Source organism: Ylistrum balloti, unplaced genomic scaffold, assembly GCF_031769215.1.
Source record: "Ylistrum balloti isolate Yb309-2 unplaced genomic scaffold, AGI_CSIRO_Ybal_v1 Utg369674, whole genome shotgun sequence".
Taxonomy (NCBI): Eukaryota; Metazoa; Mollusca; class Bivalvia; order Pectinida; family Pectinidae; genus Ylistrum; species Ylistrum balloti.
Window position 1 is genome coordinate 591,175 of NW_026781918.1, and position 24,131 is coordinate 615,305.

The following is a 24,131-nucleotide window of genomic DNA, read 5'->3' on the forward strand; positions in this document are numbered from 1 at the left end:
ACGGTTCCGAATGTTTCGTAATGAGATTAAAATAAAAATGTAGACGGTGATTGTGCTTTTATTAAATTATCGTTGCTATTCTACTGGAATGAGAAGATACATAAGGTATACACAAAACACTGCTCAAATCCTTTCTGAAGCTTGAATGACATAAAACGCTTCTTCACTATTCAAAACCTATGGCACTGTATGGTGTATGTAAAACAAATTTGAAATATGTTTTGTTATGAGCACAGTTATCGAAAAAGTAACCGTTCTTATACTTAATTCTGCCGAATTATATTTTCGACCATATCATAATAATACACAAAATAGTATTGTGTATGTTTTTACTGCCAGAGAGTTGTCTCTCTTGAATTGGAGATATCTTGCTCACCGGATTCGGCAACCTTATCCACAGTCGTGCCTTGCTGTTTAGCCATGAAACCCAAGACGGAAAATATAACAAATCCCGCCAACACGCTTGTGAAGCTGTTGACTGCAGCAAAGCCAATGCTGTCCCTGCAAAATACACACATTTTCCTCATGATCTTATGCTATTCCTCAATAGGTCAGAAAAAATTTATGAAGGTGTGATGCAAAAAACCAAATGCATGTAATTTTTTACCTAAAAGAATTGTGATGGAATCTGTTGTAACTTCCCAAGGCTGTTAGAGTTCCCAAACTGATGGAGTAGCTGAAGAATATTTGAGTTCCTGCGTCCACCCACACCTGTAGCAAAATGAAATTAGAAAAAAAATGTACGGTAATTCATCACAGAGAACAAAATTTCATCACATTTTCCATATTTCATTGCATATTTCAATTTTTCGCATTATTATTAATTGCTGCGTTTAGCGATTTCAAAGGATGTTGATTTTCAACTAACATCAGTTTCTACATTTAGTTTAAGGGGGATATACCCTTGTGGTTGTATGTGATCTAGTACTGTATAGAGTGACTGAAGGTTGAATGGTAGAAAATTAATGTAATGTTTATAAAGTTTTGGAATGTGACGATTCACTAACATATACAATTCGCAGAGGCAATCAAGTCTCAGAGAGTGGTTAGTGAAAGGCATGAAAAATAAATACCAGATGACTGGACATGCACTTGCGATTTATGAGAAACTGAGCTTAACGCAAAACATTCAGCTTCTCATATCTCAGAGATCCTCCACCGCAAAATGTGGTAGGTATTTTATAAGTGACAGATGCACTGGGATGTACACTCTGTGACCCAAGTATATACAAAGTTTGGTTTCAGTTAGATTTTGTGATGCAATAATGAAATGTTAAATATGCCACCGCCGTCGAAAAAGTAACAGCTGTCTATCTTTCAGGAGACAAAAATCATTCATACACGGCAATAAATTACTTAGATGAATAGAGGTCTTTCATATAAATATTAATGCACATCGTAGATTCAGAAGCCTTTTCAAGTAATGTCTATATACATATATATACATACATGTCTTATTTACATGTATATGTATGTCTATACATTGTATATTTATATGACTTATTTATATTTACGTTTATACAGATGTCTGTACAATGTATATTTATATATCTTATTTAAATTTACGTTTATACAGATGTCTGTACAATGTATATTTATATATCTTATTTAAATTTACGTTTATACAGATGTCTGTACAATGTATATTTATATATCTTATTTAAATTTACATTTATACAGATGTCTGTACAATGTATATTTATATGACTTATTTATAATTACGTTTATACAGATTTTTTGTACATTTTAGATGTGTATGCTTTATTGAAATGTATATTTACACATGCCTGTATACTGCGGATTTTCATGTCTTATTTACATGTATACATATGTCTATATATTCTTTATTTATGTGCAATCTTTAGATATAAATTTATACATATGGCTGCACATAGCAGATTTTTTTTTACATGATAGATATGATTATACCTAGTATATTTATATTACATCAATTATACTTACATTTTTAATTATGTCTGTACGTCGTATTTTTATTTGCCTTATTTATATTTAAATTTATACAGATGTCTGTACGTTGTAAGTCACTAGAATGATTATTATTCATGAACTGTAAAGTCAGTAAGAGACATTTGGCGAGATAAGAGTTTTTGTACGTTTGGTTTTAGAAATTTTCAGGGATGGTCTATATGTTGTCATGATGACCTTGTTTAAACACAAGACGGCATGAAACCAAATTTGTAAATGTGGTGAAGTCCGGATGACGTTCTTAGTCTGAACTGAAATATGTTCAAAGCTAACACCCGAGTTTCATATATGTAACGGCGACACTGTTTTTGACCTCATAATTTGAGAAGTGTGAACTTATATAACTCATGTGGGTTGAAAATCGAACCAGAGATGGGATTCACGGCACTTCGCCGTGATGGTAAGATTATGAATATACCCTTACATTGAATCGGTGTGAGTCAACATTCTTTATCCGTTATCCGCCATGTTTCATCCTAATAACTTCTACACTAGCATTGCGGGGGCTACCGAAGAGCTGTATCCGTTATATTTAGCATAAACACTATACTGCGATTGATGGGGATCAGTGCAGCCTGACATCAGCTTTTGTTACCATCGCATCTTAACCGCAATTGATTGGTTTCCATACCAACGACTCGTATAGACGACAACCCAAATCGGCGCGCCCCATCAAATTTGTTTTTCCTAATCTCAAATAATCTTGAATCGCGTTCGCGCTGAGTTTATGGAAAATCGATACATTTCAGACAGATTCTGACCCGACTAACGCCTTTTTGAGACCATTGTACTCATACACTGATGAACGTTGTCACTACGGAAATAAAATGGCTGAGTCCCCTTGAGACTACGAACCTAACATTAATGTGCAACATCGCATTCAGACGAGGTATGAAAACACCAGATACATCAGAATCAATCCAATGAATGCACTTGAACAATATATCACACAATTGTCTCGTGGCCATGATTTCCTGATTAAACCATGTTCATGCATTACCAATGTAATAAAGTTATTCTGACTGGACTTTTTAAAAATAAGAATTTTAACGGGCTTCGTCCGCAGTCCAATGTTTTTTTTCATTTCGCAACAGGCTTTTAACATCGTAACATGCACATATAACACATTGTAAAATGATAGCATAAGTTTTCTTGCTACACAACAAAGATCAGAAAGATCGACGTTAATAATTGAAAGGTTGAGTATCCAAAAGAAGCGATACACAAACTGGGATTTTTTTTAGAGAAACTGCCAACAAATGAGCACCGAAGGCACTGAAAAAGCAGACAGGACAGGAAGTTATCATATCCTATCTCCTCAATGTCCCTTCATCAGAAGGCAAAGGAGAATATTCCTGATTCTCCTAAACATTCTAGAATCCCCTTATACTTTCAAGGAATATTCAAGATAATAATTAAGAGAAAATCGTACACCGCAATCCAACACAAAACATTTATGCTATCTAATTTGTAGAAATTCAGCTAGATCCAGCATGATCCCGACCCTGATTGCGTCATAACACGATAGCATTTACGCAATGCACTGTAAACAAATATCATGACTTGTTGGATCTCAATCAGTATGATTATATAGCTACATGTAATGTTTCATGAATTTCCGTATCTATTTGCTGCACAGATTCAAACTTCAGATATTGTTTTTCCTTGTATTGACGCAGTACTTCTAGCTCTATTTTGGTGGTCGAAATTTGAATTGACCAGGGTATTTAAATCAAGTTTGTTTGAACGAACTGAGTTGACCACAGGAAAGATTTTTCGATGTTGACAACACATCGAACAATCATAATAAAGAGTTCTTAAAACGTACAGAACAGCTAGAAATTTACAGTTTGTGGGCATATCCCTTTAGCAGACGATGTAAGGCAAACCTTATTCTAGAATACTCAGACAACTAGTCGCCTCTTACGACATGCAGTGAAGTACAGACATGCTCTTTTTCTACTCAAGAACGGATTTTATTTATCAAGACTCTTTCATGTAGTTAAAGAAAAGGAATTAATGAATGACTATAACGCCATTTTCTTTTATTACAAAAATGAGCATCAGTGAAACTAATAAATGCTCCCCAAAAACAACTTTTAAAGGCAATAATTCCCTAAGGGGTTTTCGGACACTGAATTTGGTACACTGCGCATCATTTTAGTATGTTCCATATCCAAACTTAAATGAAAAGGTTTGCTCCGAACACCAACATTCAACAAAGGACAATAACTCTGTAAACTAAGGGGTTGATGCTAACCCTTGCTTAGTTTACTTCAATGCAAATACCGGTAATAACACTGACCTCCGAGAAGGGGTAAAGCCGAGCTTCTTTAATCGATCTTTGATACACGTTTTTTCATGGCTAAATTCCATGGATTTGAAACAACAGATTTCAATACCGTAAACTGACACAACAAGATTGACAAAAAAGATAGCAAGAATAAAATACTGCAGTATATCATGAACCAAAGCTTGAAGGTGAATAAAATACCACAGTGGGATTGGCGCCATCATTGAATGATCTTTATTGCTTTATGCAAACTGATCATTTCTCTACCTTTTCCTTGTTACTCTCTTCTTCTTAATAATTTGAAAACATAGGAACATTATAGATAAAATATAAGAAAAATAGTTAAAACGAATTTTCTGAGAAATAGTGACAACAAACATTAACTATCAAACTCCATTAGGGTCTGGAGTCAGCCATTTTTTGTTTTCTTGAGAAGACACACGATTGAATATGTACAAAATCAAGAAATATCGTTCATGTGGTTCTCCTGAAACAGCGATAACAAACGTCAGCTATCAAAGCCACTTTGGTCGTCTGTCTGTCATTTTTCACTGATCAGTAGCAACATTAAATGGGTAAAACGTCGGACCATAGGGAACATACACACAAGTTTGACAAATATATCTTCTGTACTTCTCTAGAAATAACAATAACGATAATTTCAAAGTTTAACATACAAGGTGGCCGTCTGTCGACCATTTAGTTTCACATGTCAGACTCAAAATTAAACAGGCAAACTAGGGACTGAGAAATCTATAAATTAAGTTCGAGAAATATCCCTCTAGTATTCCACAAAAAAAAAAATCGATAACGAATATCAGTTGTCAAATAATTTTTTCATTCATAGTCGCAAAATTAAATTGGCACAACTAGGGACCATCAGAAATATATATATCGATTTTGAGAACTGATTGTCAAGTAGTTCTCAAACAATCAGCAATTGTCATATTCCGACATGGTTTCTTGTTGACTCGTGTCTTTCAGTGATTTGTTGAAACATTAAATGGGCACAACTAAGGACCACGGGGAACATACGCAGGGAGTTTGAGAAACATACCTGCGGCATTTTGCTTAAGAAATAGCGATAACAATGTTCAAATTTCTAATTCAAGATGGTCGCCTGTTAGTCATTTGTTCACTGATCAGTCTCAAAATTAGACGGGAATAACTACTCATCGGACTCAAAATTGAATGGACACAAGGAACAGAGAGAAACATACACAATATGCCTGAAAAATATTCCTTCACCAATAACAAGATGGTCACCTGTCAGCCATTATGTCACCTGTCAGTCATTATGTTTAAATTAAATGGGTACAACTGAGAGAGAAACTAGTGTTTGTTTCAATACGGGCAAGAGCATTTCTCAAACTAAGCAAATCTGCCTTATTAAGGGGACATTTATGAACGGTTTCAAACACATGACCTTTGTAACCATGAGTGTGGAACTAGAAAATTTGTCTAAAAAATTTTTGAAGCACATGGTATCACCAAACTACTTTGAACATTCCACCCACCGATTACCCTGTTCACGATATGGGGAGAAGCCATTGCTGTTTGATCTGATCTCATCAAGCTTCTGGATAAATTAGTTGAGCAAATAATCAAATCTAGCTAACTTTAATATGGTTCAACGTCTTTAATGTAATTGCTACCTAATGCTAGTAAACGTTGCGCTAGGTATTAAGATTCTAAGGTTACGTGAGGCAAGTGTTTTTAGTGGTATAACAAATTACCCCATGTCAACTTAATACAGGTTTAAGGTCATTGTCTTTGGCAAACTTTTTTCATGCGTTGCCTCTAGAGCGCTATTACAAAAGATAATGTACCTAAGCAAATCGACTTTTGGGGAGTCGTTCAAAGAAACATCAGACGAATGGACTTTGCGCAATGGCGCCTTCAGGCGTCCATATATATAGATAATTCAAATTCTAATTAAAGGACAGAAAAAAACTTTCCTGTGTCCATCTTCCCTGAACTGAACAAAGCTAAAATTTTATTGGCATTCGCATGCCCGATAGTGAAATTATTTGGCATACCTGCGGGTCCTGGAGCCTCTCCCAGTCAGGGATCAGGTAGTAACGTATTCCGTCAATAGCTCCATCCAGTGTGACACCACGAATAAGCAAGACGAACATGAGCACGTAGGGGCTGGTGGCCGTGAAGTACATCACCTGCACGGGAACGGGAATGGATAGGTAAGTATACAACCAAGTACCAATCATACAGGGAGAATGCATAACGCTGAACGTGAGCTGGGCAGACCAAATGCAGACTACAAATGAGTGCAGGTTCACTTACTCATAAACATTTACATTTATAAATCTGGACGATGAATCAAATGATTCCTATGTTTCAGCTTAACTGTTTTATTTTTAACATCTGAAATTTATAGCGAAAGGCAACTACAATTTGCAGTCAAGATCCCACGTTGAGCTGTGCAAAGAAAGTGGTTAGGACGGGATCCTCGGGGCTTTATTTAGAAGATATCCTTTAAGCGTTGATAGGACCTGTTGGATGAGTAACCCTCCTTGGACTGATCGAGTGCTAAATAGGATTTTTTTTCTTTTCTTTTTTAAATCTAAATTTTAAAATATGAGGCTGGGTTGCTTCCCTCTAATTCAGGGTCGTATGCCTCAGCCCGAAATATCACCTTTCCGGATGATTTAATGCCTTTCCATATGCAGAAATAGATGATGATCCATGCTAGTAAGAGGCACAGGGCGAGGTCCCACTTGATGTTGCCAGGGTGGTCCACCCCGTCGGAGAGCTGCAGGACTTTCCGCCTGTAGAAAGTTTAGGCGATAGAGTATTGGAACCATTTCACGTCGCAAAGAGAAACTCATGCGATGTGATCCTGGCTATTGCATATCATGAATCAAACAACGTGTGCCACGAGGTGTTAGGTCGTCCAATCATTGACACTTACCACTTTCTAGTCAATCAGTTTTGCCAGAATGAGACTGTGCAAACCGGAAATGACGTGGCAGAATAGTTTTTTAAGCCTTAGTTGGTAATATTTGTTACTTGAAGGTGTATAAATACCATTATATAAAATCTGTATTCTATTTTTCATTAAATTTTGAAAACCTGTGGTTAATGCTGCTCAAAATTAAGTTTCAATCCTTACTGGCGCCGACATGAAGCAGGTGCAATGGAGAAACAAAGGATATGGGTCTGGAAAGTCAACAAGCTTTCCACTTACCATTTCTAATATTCAATTTCCCACAAGAGAAATTCCAAAGAATTCTAGCATGCATAAAACTAGACAGTCTGATAACCGTCAATCGATAGCCCGTCTTGACTAAAAGCATACAGAAGATGTGCGGAGGAGACCAGTGTGCTAACCACAATCTCGCAAGGCAGGCTATTCACAGTAAAGTAAAACGCAACAGAAATTATTTATGGGTGTTTTACAAGTTTTCCAGCTACAATCTAATGCTTACAACTTTCACCAAATATACACATTTGGCAACAGTATCATTTTTTAGCACAACGTCTTAAGATGTGGCTTTCAAACTCATCTCCTTCTGTATCGGGGACAAGAACTAGACTAGTAAGCTTGGAACGTATCAAGATTGTTGCATGGAAAAAGAGAGAAAATGCGAATAATTAATTCGATCGATTACAAAAATTTGTTTGAAAGAACAGCAATCAGGAGGATGCATTATGTTATTACAACATTCCAGTAGAATGATTTGATTTAATTTGGGGTATTAAAAACTCAGGGCCATCTGAAGTTTAACTCAAAAACACTTGTATTAAAACGTCATGCACATTACATTTGTTACATATAAGCTTTATGCATTTTTGTTGAAACGTCTGAATACTTTTTGTTTTCAATAAATAATTTGTCAAATATAGTTTATATAGATTCGAATGAAAAACATAAATAACGTTTCATTCCTTCGTTTTTCGTTTCACCCTTCAGGAAAAACGATGAAGAAAGGGATTGGTTGTTTATAAGCTATAATTATTGTGTCTATCAGACAAAAACTGCCGCGGACTGCACTGTATGGTTTCTGTGTGATGGAAATTTTCCCTAATGTGGTTATTTTCCTTGACAACGTAGCTATGGCTACGGCTTCACCGTCATGGTGAGTTCTATTTTAGGAGGCAGATGTTCACAGTTTCGCATACACCACTAGCCAAAGAGACATTAATTATTCAACGAGTCAACGGCGAGTGATGGTCATTCCTTTTATGTAAACATTACTCGCAAATTATTTTCACCAAAACATTTTGTTTACAAGGTATTGCATAATCAAAAATATATTAGTGTGTAAATGTTTTGTGCAATCAACCATCAGTTTTTACTGAAATCCACTTTCCTTACTTATTGCTAGTAACACATAATGCTATCGTCTTAGTAATGCCACAGAATTGGAACTGCAATGTGCATATATCAACATATAACTTCTATAAGCTATACCAGGGTCGGCGCCAGGGCAGGAGAGACACTTGCATAGTACTATATACAAGATAACTATAAATGTGTGATACATATCAAATAGCACTACGTCATTTCCATATAAATAACTTTAACATGAAGTCATACAATACAAAGCAATGCATGTTTCGTCTAGATGTTTACAGAAAAACCTGAAATACGCAATATTATTATTTAATCCAATTTTCATGCACCTATGGGTAAAGGACTTTATGATGTTGCGGGTACATTTGTGAGGATTTAAATCATTTCATGACTTTCCATAAATTGCTTTGTATAAAAGGTTTCTTCGACATAACCATATACTTACAGGTTTTAAGTATACATTTACTGTCACCCTCATGTGTATTATGTCTTTTTATGAAATCATTTATTTAAACATAAAATCTTTTTGAAATTTCAGTTAAACGACTATATAATTGGTTATGTCTCAGAAAGTGAATAAGTGGTGGAAATTATCAAAATGCACACACATGAATAAGAAATGTTTAGATCTCATTGATTCAGCGACAACTTCATGGGTGGAAACGACCTGGTGAAAAGAAACAGAATGATCGTTAGCAGGTGCGAAATTCGTGGACAGCTTGTATCTGCCTGGACTATTCAACTGGGAATAAAACGTGGATAAAGATAGAACGATATCAAAGTACATTCAGATAATTATCATTGTTAATTTTTTCGTTATCCATCAATTCAATTTCAATTTATTTATCTTTGAGATTAAAGTCAACGTTTAATCACGTGGCACTGAATGAGTTATTAGTATGTGAGCTTATGATATGTCCTCAGAAATTCCTGGATAGATAACATAATATTTATTGGGCTTACTTCAGTTAAAGAATAAAACACTTCATATGCTCACACATTAATATTCATTGGCATTTAGCTGACAAAATTCCGCTTCAAAAATCTTCCTCAGAGGATTATTCAGCAGAATACAGAAAATATTCCAATCAAGCCAGTGATCCTAGTTCGTATGATAACAACGAGCTTACCAGAGAACAGGAAAATGATCGATTTTGCACTTTTTTATCGTTACTGATCTAACTATCATTGTGATTTGTCAGCTAAATGCATTTATACGATTACACATTAGTTACCTCCAGCTTAAGATGAACTTCACATGAATGTTGAGTAATCGAACACATCTCCAAAATGAAAACAGTTTTGAGTTTTGCATAACACTTTTGTAAGCTTTTATAAATCTAACCATTATTATGATGCTTCCTGCTTCCTTATTTCTAGGAAACATGTCTTCAAAATCAAAACATACAATCTTCACTGTGACAATGCTTAACTCAAATATATTTCCATTAAGGATAGGTGTAGGCATATTTAGTCGACCAATGTTGAGCAGCATTAACCAACAGGTAATGACGTAACACACAATTGCATGCTTAAAATTGAAAGAGAAATCACAGGCATTGAATCATAGTCTGTCTACAGCTTATCCACTTTAAACTCATCACACTCTATCTCATTTCTATCAGTTCAACTAATTCTTAATCCCATAAAATTTCTAGAAAAAAGGGAAAGGGGAATAGGGCCGGCTAATGATTCTTTTTTGTATTGATTTGATTTTTCCCAAATGTCTACGATATAGCTCTTCTTTATCAAACGCATTAAGATTTGCGTTGGATTTCTTGCAAATGTTGAAGGATGGGCTAATTTCGGCTGATGATACAAGGAAAGGTCTGTTAGGGCGGGCATGTTTGCTGATAGGTGTCTATATAATGGAAGGCTCTAAGTTACCGTACAATGTCGCGGGCAAGTCGTTGAAGGGTTTGGGAGGGCGTTGTCCGGAGAGGGAAAACCTGTAACAAATCTTCAAAAAAAGCATACATGATGTACAGTTAACGTCGCCGGAAGAACATCTCCGTCACTTAAGGATGAAAACCCTACTTACTCCCAAAACTCTGTAACGGGGTCGCACGCTGGTGGTTTGGCAGTCTCCATGGTAGTATTGTCCGTTAGATAAGAGACGTTGTCGACCAGTCTGGTCACAAATGTGGCGACGGTGGTGGTTATGCCGGTCAGATTGACTGTAGAGGAGTTAGTGGGCTGTTCAGAGTACATTTGTCTGCATTCAGGGGAATTCCATTCGTTATCGCCATGTGACCACGGAAGGACAGCCGTAAACGATGAGAAAAGGTAGTACAAAGCCCAAGTTAGGATGATGTTGTACTCGCAGTTCAGCAAAAAAACGATAATGGCGCATGCGTACCCAATACCTGCATGGACAAACAAATATGTTAATCAGGATACCAAAAATGACACCTAATAAACTGTATTCCGGTATAGTCGGACTACTTGGGTGTAGAGAACTTTTTAGGATCAATAGATATTCTATAAGTCATATCTCATGATACCATACAAAATCTATGAAGACAAATATTCCAAGTATGATATAGAATGTTAACATTTGACTCCACTGTATCCTGAGGTATGGATAACAAACTAACCTTGAAACAATGGAGCGATCTTCCAGCACCCTACACCTCCTTCAGACATGAACTGGCCAAGGCTTACTTCGAGGAAAAACGTTGGTATTCCTCCCAGTAAAACAGCTATGAAATACGGTATCAAAAACGCACCTGCAACATAAAATATACCCTAACTGTTTAAAACAACCCTATGTATCAAATACATGATAAAAAATACCACAACTGGATATGAAAATCCCTTGTATCAAATGTGCATGATAAAATATTTCCTGTTGTATGACCATTAGGAATACGTTTTTCATAGAGCCCATTTCTCGCGAATTCACTGTTCGTTGAATTTTTGTATCCGAAAAGAAACTTCTTTTGATAATTTATACATTCTTACATAACAGGATTGTTTACTGTATCCTGTAAAGACTTTATAAAAAGAGACGTCATCGTAGATTTAACGGATGTGCCCGTCATTTGTTCTTTAATAAGAAAAAGAAGAAAATACCAACATGTCAACATTATCATAATCCAAACTCATAATACAACTAGGGCAAAATTTGGACGAAAGATAGATTTACACGGAGGCTCATAAGAAAGTCAAGGAGAATAAGACCAGGTGTTCCGGAAGAGAGTGAGTATCTTTTGGTTCATCGATGTAAATCTTGGTCAAAGTAAGTTATATCATACGTTAAGTTTCAGTGATATTAATTTACATGTCTTTCATGCTCAATTTGTTTAGATGACAATGCTGTTAATTACCAAGGGAACTATTGTCCAGTATGTTTCTACTTGGGGTTTTAAATGTAATTCATCTTTATTGTGACCATAACAATGATACGATTTGTGATCCTTGCGGTGACCAAAATGAATCAAATTGTTAAAATAAACTACTTGTGTCAACCATTAAACATAATAAGACTTGTCACATTGTGGTATCATTTAGACATCTACCCACTGAAGGAAACAAACACGAAACATTTTGAAAGAAAGCATCTGATTGATCTGGAAACCAATCGTTCAGAACTGTGCTTCTCCAGATCACGTGTTACTCCTACACGGACAGAGAATTACGTCCACGTGTTACTCCTACTCCGACAGGGAATAATGTCAAGAGTTTTTCAACACGCACCAAGAGTTTACCTGACCGATATAATTTTTTTTTTTTCATTTCTCTTGTTTTGAAATGTCAGATACATGTGGAAATGGGCGTTTATTATTTTGTCGTTGCATGGAATCCACAGGATATTAAATCCCAAACTATTCCAATAAAAAAACGACTGTCGTCCGACACTGCCGAACACGTGTGTATTTTACTATGTCAATACTACTATGTGCTTATCTGAACCAGATGTTTCATAATTTACAATGTCTCAAACAAAGCAAGAGTTCTGAGTCGACACAAGGGCGTCACTATGGCCCTGAAATATGTCGTTTATGTCACTTTTGTGCTGTAGAAAGCTCGCTATGTGAGATCAACATTGATAACAGCTTCACTGGTCTATTTTCCACAGTCTAATTCAGATCTTATTTCTTGATTTTTCATATTTCAGTTTGGTTGTCACTTATATTTCGTTAGAACTGTTTATTTGGTTAGTAAACTGCCTGGGTAAATCGTCAGTTCAGGTAACTAGATAAGTGCATATTTTTACATCGTCTTCATCAAGTGCTAAAAACGTTAGTGAAACATGGACATTTTCTTCACACCAAGCGCCTCACATCAGTAACTGTTTCAAAAGCAGACATATAGCTGCAGAGTAATTAATAATTAAAAACATATGAAATAATTTGACATTTTGTGCATTGATGATGCATAGATTTTTCCATTTACTAAAGTAGAAAGTATATGAGCAGAACAACATAGAAGCATTACAAGCGGCCATTTCTTACTTTTGTAGACAAAAAATGCTTATACAAGTCATTCAATTTCAGTTTCCACATCAAAAGCTAAAAAGCGAAGGAAATGAAACTACAACAACATCAATGACCTGTTGATGGAGACCCGATGTGTACATTACCGAACACATTTACTAAGCCAAACATAGCATCAACGAAAACAATTTTACTGTCAGCTTTGTACATAATTCATTCCTATTGACTGACATGTCTGTCAAGGTGAGGGCTTGTTTGCGCAAGTAACATGCAACTGTATTGGTATATTGAAATGTAAATGTCAGGCTCCATGTTACAGAAAAAGAACGGAAGTCTCTATGTATCCCTAATGTCCGGAACATGTCATGAATTAACTAAAACACCGCCAAACTGCATTCACATGCTGTAAATAGTGGTATAGTGATTTTGAGGGCGATTTTTTTATTGATAATTGTGGATACATCTGTAATGACCTCTTACAGACATCAAAAGGAGGCTTGAGGTATTGTTGCTGATCACGGTTTATGGTTTTAAAAAGCTTGTTACGAGATCATTATGCAATACATCTTAGTAATAACTTCACAATAATGACGTCAGCAAATCAATTAGTAATTTGATAAGTGTTTATTAAAAAGCACAGTGATGCACTTATTTGTACGCTAGAAGCACGTTTTTGTTCGTTCTGTCGTTGACATTTACTGTGCTATTTTCAAATAATATGTATTACAAACATGTAACGTTTAGGACAACCATTATATCAATTATTAGATTTTTGTTTGCTGATATCACTCAGATTGTACACAAAGTTCACGTATGTTCTGAAGTGTTTGTTTACAAGTTGTAGTACTAATTTCGAAGTATCGCACTTGATTTAATAGATATGTTTAAAACACAACTAACAAATTAAATGGGGCAAATACTCGGATCGTTATTCCACACTCCTCTCACAATGGCTGTTCATATCATAGGATCGTAACAAAATACGAAACAAAACACGCCACTTATCTTGACAAATGACAAACGTATCTAGTAGACTGTCCAATGCGGGGCTTTATTATCATTTGTGATACGGGGCTTTACTTCGAAGCCTAGTTAGTTTATCCATGTTTTACTTACATATGACTTATCTTTACGATCAATAGTGATCATGTTACCACTTGTTTAGGTATACAAATATGATATGGTGTGCGATTTGACCTAAAATTTTCAATAATATTGAAGTGATGCACCAAAAGGAATCTAGAGAAGGATCATTAAAGTAACCAGGACGAACAGAACTTTATCCAAATACCAATAGTTCAAAAGCTCAATAACGCTTATAATTACAAATAGTGAATGTGACACGAGTGTGTTATCATTTGATATCTATAATAACACACAAATGATGCGAATCACCTACATTGTTATGAAATTTATAGCCACCCTTTAATAACTCCATCAGCATTTCGCCGAGCATGTCATAAATCTTATGACACTCAATTTACATTCAGTTATCTCTCTTAAAGGAATATCTGTTTGAAATTACATGTTTTAAGGGTTGTTGTTGTTGTAAGTGTATTTTTTGTGTGTTTTTCTTCTTTATTGCCAATATATTCCATGAAAGACTATCCAGAATTTAACAAGTATTCTTCGTTGGTCTACTGGCTATCAATAAAATGTATGACTCCTCTTTGTTGATTTAATTGTATGCGAGTGCGTGCTTAGTGCAGTGTAACGAGTACAATGCTTGCCTCTGTCGGCGTCTTCTGTAAGACGGGCTGGCAATCACAAAGCCTAAATCACCCACATTAATCATCATATAATCGTTCTCTCAGTCGAGATCCGATTATCTTTCTACCTACAGAAAAAAAAAAATCGAATAAATCGGCGTATAAAGTACGACGTTGGAATTACCAAGTTTGCACAGGTAACCAGAAATGACAGCGGTAATGACATATCACACACTATGCACAGACTAGAATTTCTTGATGTCCAGTCTGAAAGCTTTAATAAATTACCACATACATTAAAATATTCATAATGCCATCCTGGTTTGTTTTAGACACCAAGATGATAAAAATATTCGCCAAGAACATTTTGAATGTTAAAATGGATCATTCGGAGTTTTTTTAACGTTTCTGTGACGAGAACTTGATAGCCTGGTGAAAAAAATATCCCGAAAGTTCATGTCATAAACACTTATTTCAAACTTTATTATCTCTTCTGTTGTAATCGTCATAATTATCATCATGTAATAATTATGTCAAACTCTTCATCCATTTTCTCAATTTTATTACCGTTTACACTATTTGAGAAATGAGTACTGCGGTGGCAATGGAAACTATTTCAGCATCAAATAGTATGACGTTTCCAGCTGACTGTGTTGTCATAAAACCATCGACGCTGACTGTACTGAAGCTATGCTTGACATTGCAACAATGGCGATGACTTATAAATGCGTTGATGACTCTTACAACTTAATTCTTAATATCCTTTTGATCCTTTTTACACGTGTCATAGTTTTAACTTAACTGAATACTTCAATGGGAGGTCATACTTTTATAGGTCCTCGTCCAAACAGGAGTGAAGCGTAATTCCTGCAGAGTATGTTGATGTCGTATTTGTTTACATAAAGTAAATCAATGTCTGAGAATACAGACCGAAATATTAACACACATTACAGTAAAAATGTAAACATCTATATCTATATCATTATTCAGTTTCAAAATATATAATACAGTTTTGGTTTGAATTTCAAAAAAAATATATAATTTTATAAGCAGAGTTCGATTTCTGTCCAGATGTTCGTTAGGCCTAATGTCAATGAACAAAACACACGATATCCAGCGTTACCACAACATGATGATTACGAGGTTTGCTTTTATCGGTGATGTGGGAGAAATTTCGTTCAGACTTGCTAACAATTCCGCTCTATAATAAATTTCTCTTTTTAAAGGTTAAACTAGGGAAAATCTGCTCCTTAGTATACTTATCTTGAACCTATGATACTGGAGATATTTCGCACAATTATATGTTTGCCTTCCACGTGTAAAATGTGTAAAAACAAATCCGTAGTTATCCAGCTTAGAAATTGTTGTTCGGCTATCTTGATAGGAGTGTATGTTGTGTACTAACGTGATACAGGGACTATTTGTCGACATACACTACAATACGGAGACAGCTGGGCTGCGATAGCACCAGACGTCACATACGTTTTACCTTCTTCTCCCGATACTCTATACTAAGACACGAAAATGGCTATCCTGTATCTGAGTTCACGCGTGTAGTCTGTGGCCACTCTAGGGGGTCACTAGAGGTGAAATGATACTACTGGGCCTTCCCGCATTTTGATATATTACATAAACAAGGATTTCATACGAATTGGTGACTATAAATCGTTGTTAGTTTTTGTTATTAGTAAGTATGATGTCTTGTGCGAAAACGCATGGTCATGCCTAACTCATCTGATATCCTCCAAGTGCATTAGACCCTCACACAGCTGGTAGAGATGAAGATCAATGTAAGCAGTCAGAAAACAACACACCGCGGTCACCTCCGCACGGCATGCTTTTCTCATGTTAACCGGCGGCTGTTCGTGTGTTCACACTACTTCGAACAGTATAATTAAATAAAGAATTGACAAAAAGAATATTTACTAATATTGCTTGATGATGGCATTGATGGATTGCTTAAAGAAAAAAATCATTAGGAAGGGATCATAAAAGTATTTACAAATACTGATGTGTAGCAAGAGCATATGGAAACTATACCTTATTGTCTTTGTCTTAGTAAGATGAGATAGGAAAATAACCAGATAACTAGATTCTAAATACAGATTATGCTTTTTTGTGTGTCTATGGATAGTACTTGATAAGCCATTTACTTCGTGTTTTCACTAGAATGACATTGATACTCTTTGTCTAAATGTATCATCAAAGGACATATCATTTGCACATGCTCGTCACAGGATATTTACTGATCACGCTCTGGTAGAATGAAAGAAGCACATGTATACCGAGATTACATTTTCAATCTTTGGCAATATGCCTATTCTACAAGCGTTTTTCATTCCATTTTGAATGTGTGCTGGACTGTTTGACGACTAATTAAAGCCAGTCATGTTGTTCGTGCTATGTCGACATCGGGCCAACCCGACACTCCTTTCGGGTCATCGATGAAATACCAAAACACAATAAGGTCTTTGCCAGCGGAAAAATAACACCATAGCTAAACCAACAACGTAACGCTAATATGAGCATAACCTGTTAGTTATCACAATAACAGAATACCTGTGTTTGTATTGCTTCTAAATGTAAATAAGCTCTTACATCAGTACTGCTATCAATGGAAATCCGTTCTAGACAGAATTCGACACTTTAGCAGACGACAATCTTATCGATTTTCCGTGGCATTAACAAACTAAGAAGCCATTGCCTCTTTCTAACGATAACACTACTGTACTTGGTATAGGGCAACATCGCCATAACGATGCGAGTCACGTGGTTTGTTATTTTCGGTTACTAATATGTGAGGAATACTTCATGCAATACAACGAAAATCCATATAATTTGGTTACCCAAAATACCTTTGGTGGAGATAGCAAATTTGAAATGGATGGAAAGTTAAGCGTAGGGCTATCCCAGAATGTTTATTATCGTAAACAAACTAACATGTTTGAATAACAAAAAATATTCGAAATTTTAAAATTGTGAACATGACCACTTTCCATGTTTGTTATGATAAAAACATCACATGAACTGACATATGTTCTCGGACACTAGTTTTAGAAAACAACACATCACAGTGAACCAAGACTATGTATCCGTATAATACATGTATGTGTGCTTTCGTCCAAATGTATGACAATATGGCGATCACAAAGCATCGCAAGTTCCGAACAGTCGACCTTTCTCGATAACATATCAGATATCTGCCAATATACCTATGTATCTTGATGCTCTTAAATTAGAATTATTTCGGATAAAACATGTTGGCAATCAACAACAAGATTTGGACCGGAATCAAAACAATGCCACGAGGACACAAATCGCCGTCGCATGTTCAGAGAGAGCGACAATTGCGTGTCTCATATCTACAGTCTACGGTATACGGTTGTAATATAAGCTGCTTACAGAAGACGTGTTATAGAATTCGAAACCTATAACAAATAAGTCTTGTTGATCATTTTTGCAATGTGTTTTGTTTCTGATGAAAATTTGCCTTCTCTGTCCTTGGTGTGAAAATCACACTATATAAAACAGAGGCTGGGTAGTTTACAGCTCCCTCATTAAATATACAAAGAGCAGACCTATACGGTGAAATTTATTGACTTTTTCTGAAAACAAACCTCCACAGAAAATAAGTGGATGTCGATTTTGGTTGATTACCAGACATTTATTCCAATCGGAAGGATTTACTGTCTACTTGGATCCACATCTGTTTTTAAATTCTTCACCGTAAAAAATCCGATAATAAGCACACATAAATGTTATCAAAAAGTACACGGACCGGCAGTTACGTCTATGTTTAGCGACTGAAGACCTCGAATACATTTCTGACATTAGGTGTTTATCTAATTTGTATAAATAGCCGGCGTTGGTTGGCAAGGAAGTGACGGATAAGTGGCAGTGTCGAACAAACATTCTACAGCGAGATCAAAAGACTCCTCCCTTCGTTTCTGGCATGTTCTTGGCACCGTGACATTCATGGATGCACTCTTTTACTAGACAATTTGATGCTCAGAAATCCAGCCTTTCAATAGGAAACTTATCAAAGGAAGATTCGGTTGACAGGTTAACTTGCTTAACTGAAGGTCATACCATAGACATTTTGTTATTGAACCCTACAATCTGACTTAGTAATAGGGGCGAAAGCCGGCAGAAATTTAATTGCTGGTTATAGACTTAATGGATACAAACAGGAAAAGCGTGACGTTACGTAATTGCATTCTGTGGCGATGGATTACCGACAGACGGTACCCTAGACCACCCTGGACGTCTACAAAACACCCTGACCATAACATGTCGTATAATGAAAATGTTCACATGTCTAAGTTTAGGATTTAAAAATCAAATTTACCTACCTAATTCACATCACTTATAGGTATGTGCATTCAAGATAGGTTCCATGACCTATATTTATGTTGTGTAACGATTAACTGAATTCCACACAGACTGTAAAATATTTGTGTATGAAGGGCTGAAGTAATAGAGATAGGATACAACATGAGTATTGCTTGAGGGAGTAGACATTTAGTATGTTTGATCAAACTCAAATGATCTCAATGATTTCATCAGTTTTATTTTGAACGTCTTTGATTCATGCTAGCGTAAATTTTACCTGAAGACTAAAATGGAAGAAACACAGTAATGGGGTTTTGTAGCATTAGTGTATATATGAATCTTCCTTTGTTTATTTAAAAGTCCATTGTACTTTGAATGTTATTGTACTTACTTAACTATATTAATACTTCATAGTTAAGAAATATAGCCATCATTTTGAAACATTTAAATTCCAGTATACATTGTCTGTTTAAGAATTAGCAAATACATTGTTAAAACTAGATCTAGGCCCTGTCACCCTAATAACTATCTGCTGGGAATGTTTTGTCTATGTATTAACCAAGTGCTTTATGTGATGTTGTTGTATTTATTTGTTGTAGGCAGAGTCCGTTTGTTATTTTTATACAAAATGACCTTCCGTAATATTGTGTGTTCATCAAACCGTTAACAAATATTTTTTTGGAATACTTCTAACTGTGGTCCATCTTCTTACAATTCAATAAAAATATATATAAATAGATATCATAAAAGATAACGATGACAATATACTGTTACTTTTCTTAAGTATTTCAAGATGAAAAGCTGTAATTAAATGTGAAGCCATTCTCTCTGAGCTATTTATCAACGAAAGGTCATGAATGATTGTTGATCTAAGATGTTGGTTGTAATCAAGTTGCGGAATTTATTGAAATATTGCTAAAACAGTTTTTATTGGTTTTTAAAACTTCCTTTTTTCTTTACTTTCTGTAACATTACAGTGTTCTGAAACATTTTTGACATAAATACAATTGTAATTACTTTGTCCCATTCCAAGACTGGTGAGTAGTTCATGGGGGAAATTCTCCATACAGTATATTTGATTCAAGTCTTTGACTTACCTCCACCGTTCTTATAACACAGGAAAGGGAATCTCCAGACATTTCCAAGACCGACAGAAAATCCAACACAGGCCAACAGAAAGTCAATTTTCCGGGTCCAAACCTCCCGTTGGTACAACTCCTTTTTGGGGTTGTCGCTTTCTGTGGAAGATCCGGATGTATCCGAAGAGATCGCGTCAGGGCAGCATCCATGTTCTCGATGTCCATTCGTTAAGTGTTCTTGTTCCAGTTTATAATTTTCTCGTTCATCTGGTGAGGTCATTTTGAAGATTCAATGTCTACAAATACAAATAAATTATATTCATTTTGAACTTCAAATAAATTGAATATATTTCAGTAAAATAAGACACACACTAGCTTAAGAGGCTGTGAATAATCCCTCTGACGTAGCGAACATAGGAATTGTGTCTATATATAACAGATATTCTGTGTCTCACGAACATGTTTCTGTTATTTCAGTGTCAATGGTGTAGCGATAAATTAATCGTTCATATTGTTCTTTTGCTTAGGATTTAAATATAGAACAATTGATACAACCTGCGTATCCTAGCAACACGCCAACATGGCCGGCATTCATACTAACATGGTCATGAATATGGAGTTACTGCATTTCAGTTAGCTTATCGCCATTATTTTAAAACTAAAATAAAATCGGCAAACATCAAACTAAATATCATATATTTAAAAAAACTATAGTTGATCGGTTCTAAAAGCCAACAAAAATATCAGTCATCAATGATCAACCTGGCGGGTTCTTTTTCCATTGGTCTAAGTTGACCATGCAACGACATATTGTAAGAACCATTTGCACTGCTTGTACCTACAGCACTCCACTGGTGTGCACATGTTTTAAAATTTTTAACCATAATTTTCTTTTTGAAATTTTCCACCAGGTATCACACGATAGTGGTTCAGTGACATTGTATAATGGTGGGAGATGTAATTATATCACATACTTCAGTGGAAATCGATACCAGCATGCATTTAAATATGTAAACATTGTCAAGCAAATGGTATTCAAAGCATGTAAAAATACAGGTATTCAGGAATATCAACAAACACTAAAGACAGTGATTTTTTAATATTTAAATTTAATTACGGTGTGGAAATACATTATTATTTACATAACTATATGCTTTCTTCACATATTGCGTTTACAGGTGCAAAGATTAGCGGGGGAGATGAAGGGTGCAGTGGCATAAGTGTAGTGTTACTTTAGTGTGTAATAATGAGTGTAGACAAGTTCCAAACTACAAACTGTCCTGTAGCTGGAGCAGTGGAGAAACTGCCGGCGCAGATGAATGACACGAAACACGTTCATCCACGACGCTGAGTACATAAGTACGTATATTCCAGGATCATGATGCCTTATGTTTCACTTATGTTTACATTGTGTATATACGCGTGGTTGTTTGTGCAAAACATCGGGTATAAATAAACATAAACAGAATAATCTGTACATGTCACAAGCAAACACGTGATTATACACGAGTACTTTCCAGAAAGGTGACTAAATAATACCAATTTCATAGGTCGAGTTCGACTTAACGATGTTGGTCTTTTGATAATCCTATACACAGATATAAAATAAATTTATACCTTGTAGAGACTGAGAGATTAAGGTGTGATATATCGGATTTGCCTCCTTAACCAATCCTTTCAGCATGTCCACACACATAATGTTCTGAACAGCGATGCTCGGCTAAACTAGTCACCGTTGGAATTCAAGGATTGGTAAATTGGATCTCGAAAAAAAAAGTTCGATATCAGATGTGATGTTTCGTGGTTTCAATAATCCGGAGAAGCTACGGAATTAGACAAAACTTATCTTTATCATCTGGATAAAATAGTGTGTAAATCGATTTCACACAGCGACACTTGACGTTGAGTCTTAGTGCATGGGTACAAGGGCAACAGGTGCGACATTATCAACCATCTCATTCACACGTGGTAGTACTGCCCAATCATGCCCGTCGCTCAGCAATTCGTCTTGGGGTTCTATTCAATGTCTTGGGGTTCCTTCGTCAAGGAATATTTTTTTTAAATGACTGATAAACATTGGATCATATTCTCTATGGTGGTACATGCAATTGTAAGTAAGCAGACTGTCTCTCGTTAAGTAGGTGAAAATTAAAATCCCTGCAATCAATGTTTGAATGGACTCGGTGCAAATGATATCAAGTTACTAATAACTGTCAAGTTGAGAAGAATCCTGGTCAGACTCGAAAATGATCCTAATTCTATCTTGGTATGCCAAGGAAAAGACCTTGAAAAAGATTTTCTACTCTTGATGTTATATTCAGCACCTCATGTTCAGCAGATGTGAAATGTGCAATTGGTGCCACGGCTTTTCACTACTCTGAGAGATTGAACATTTTTTGCATGATTGTTGGTCTGACAATGCCCTATTTTCTCTCACACTAATGTTGTTGATATTGTAGCCGTTTGTAAAGCAAGTTTAAATCTGTTCCAATGTCATTTTTTGTGGCACCGTGTCAAAAATAGCAGTATTTCAACCATCGTGAAAAACTGTCTTTTAACTGTTCTTTGTATATCATGAATTAAATTCCTTCCTTATTGAATAAACAGATACTAATTCAACCCCTTTGGTTACCCCTTTATCTTACTGCTGCTGTCAATTTACACATGTTTCTTACACAAATCTAAGATTGTTTTAATTACACGCTCCATCATTGTAGAAAGTTAATGCTCTCTTTGATGAGTTTGTGACCGATGCTGATTATTTGCTGCTTCAAGACGGAAGAACATAAAATTTTTAACGAGAGAATTTCAATATTTGGTGGCAGGAAAAAGCTGAATATCGAAATTTGCCCCCCCCCCCCCCCCCCCCCCCCCCCCCCCCCATATATATATATATATATATATGTAAGAGAGATAAAAAATTAAAAGCAAGAAAAACACAATGCAATGTATGTAATGTATATCTTGTGATTCAAACCCTTAGCCAGTACTTACGGTATTTAATTTGATCCTTCTATTTCCGGTTGCCGAAACTGACACGCCGTGAGGAAACAATACTGATATCGTGTGTATAAACACAGGATGATAAACATACACTCGTGGTATTTATCGTATCAGGGGGATAGTTTACAACAAATGTCAAACAGGGAACCAACCAGTAAACATAATATTGCACGGTACCTGACATAGATGGCTTGCCGTGGTATAGGTTACTCCATATTTAAGGGACAACTGTGACGCCATATATATGTGTCGGTATTCTGGTACCACATAGGTTTGTGAGAAAACATCATTTAGGTCTGGTCTCAATAATTTGGATCAATCTAAGAATATCTTAAAAAACTCCAATGATAAAAATACATAAATACTTGTAATAACGCCTTATTTGACGGTCGCTTGATTTTCAGGTTGGGATGAAAATTGGGGTATAACAATGCTGTCAAGGAAAAATATCAAAAGTTTACAAATAAATCGAGTCATACAATTACAAAAAGGTAAGGGAAATTCCCGAATTAGTTGTTAGGATGAATGGAAAATGTGAAGGGGAGACAATCATTTGACACCTGGTGATAGAATGATTCAAGCTTCAGGTTATTACCGGATATGTATTCGTCACGTTACCAAAATCTGTAAACTAACGCCGATGAAACCTTGTAGAGATTCCTAGCTGTTTATCCATGGTGTTAACTTTCTCGAGTTATTAGTATCAGCCAATCTCAAGCTAGATCGAAAGGCAGATGCAAATGAGAGACTTCACGAAAAAAGAATCGTGTATCCTGCTGATAAATTTTTGAGGATGGCAAATATGAACCTATAAAAAGGTCTGTGCTGGCAAGCAAACCCGATAAAAGAGAGAAAAAAAACATCTCTATGTATGTACTGCAGATGTAAAAGGAACATCACCACAAAGTGATTGATCACCGCTGTAACCCTATCATATTGATTATTGGGTCGAAACACACAGTGAAGGATGACATC

At 35.8% G+C, this 24,131-nt stretch overlaps 1 protein-coding gene across 1 annotated transcript in view; it reads right to left on the minus strand.

The window, feature by feature from the left end:
- LOC132563399 (sodium- and chloride-dependent taurine transporter-like) overlaps positions 1-24,131 on the minus strand; it is a 38,362-nt gene that overhangs the window by 7,803 nt on the left and 6,428 nt on the right. Inside the window, exons 2-8 of the mRNA XM_060228165.1 lie at positions 20,172-20,449; positions 11,192-11,323; positions 10,636-10,960; positions 6,933-7,065; positions 6,319-6,453; positions 608-711; positions 377-501 (exon numbers count right to left, since the gene is read on the minus strand). Of these exons, the coding sequence (XP_060084148.1) occupies positions 377-501; positions 608-711; positions 6,319-6,453; positions 6,933-7,065; positions 10,636-10,960; positions 11,192-11,323; positions 20,172-20,433 (1,216 nt within the window). The 5' untranslated portion in view covers positions 20,434-20,449. The remainder of the gene's footprint in view (positions 1-376; positions 502-607; positions 712-6,318; positions 6,454-6,932; positions 7,066-10,635; positions 10,961-11,191; positions 11,324-20,171; positions 20,450-24,131) is intronic.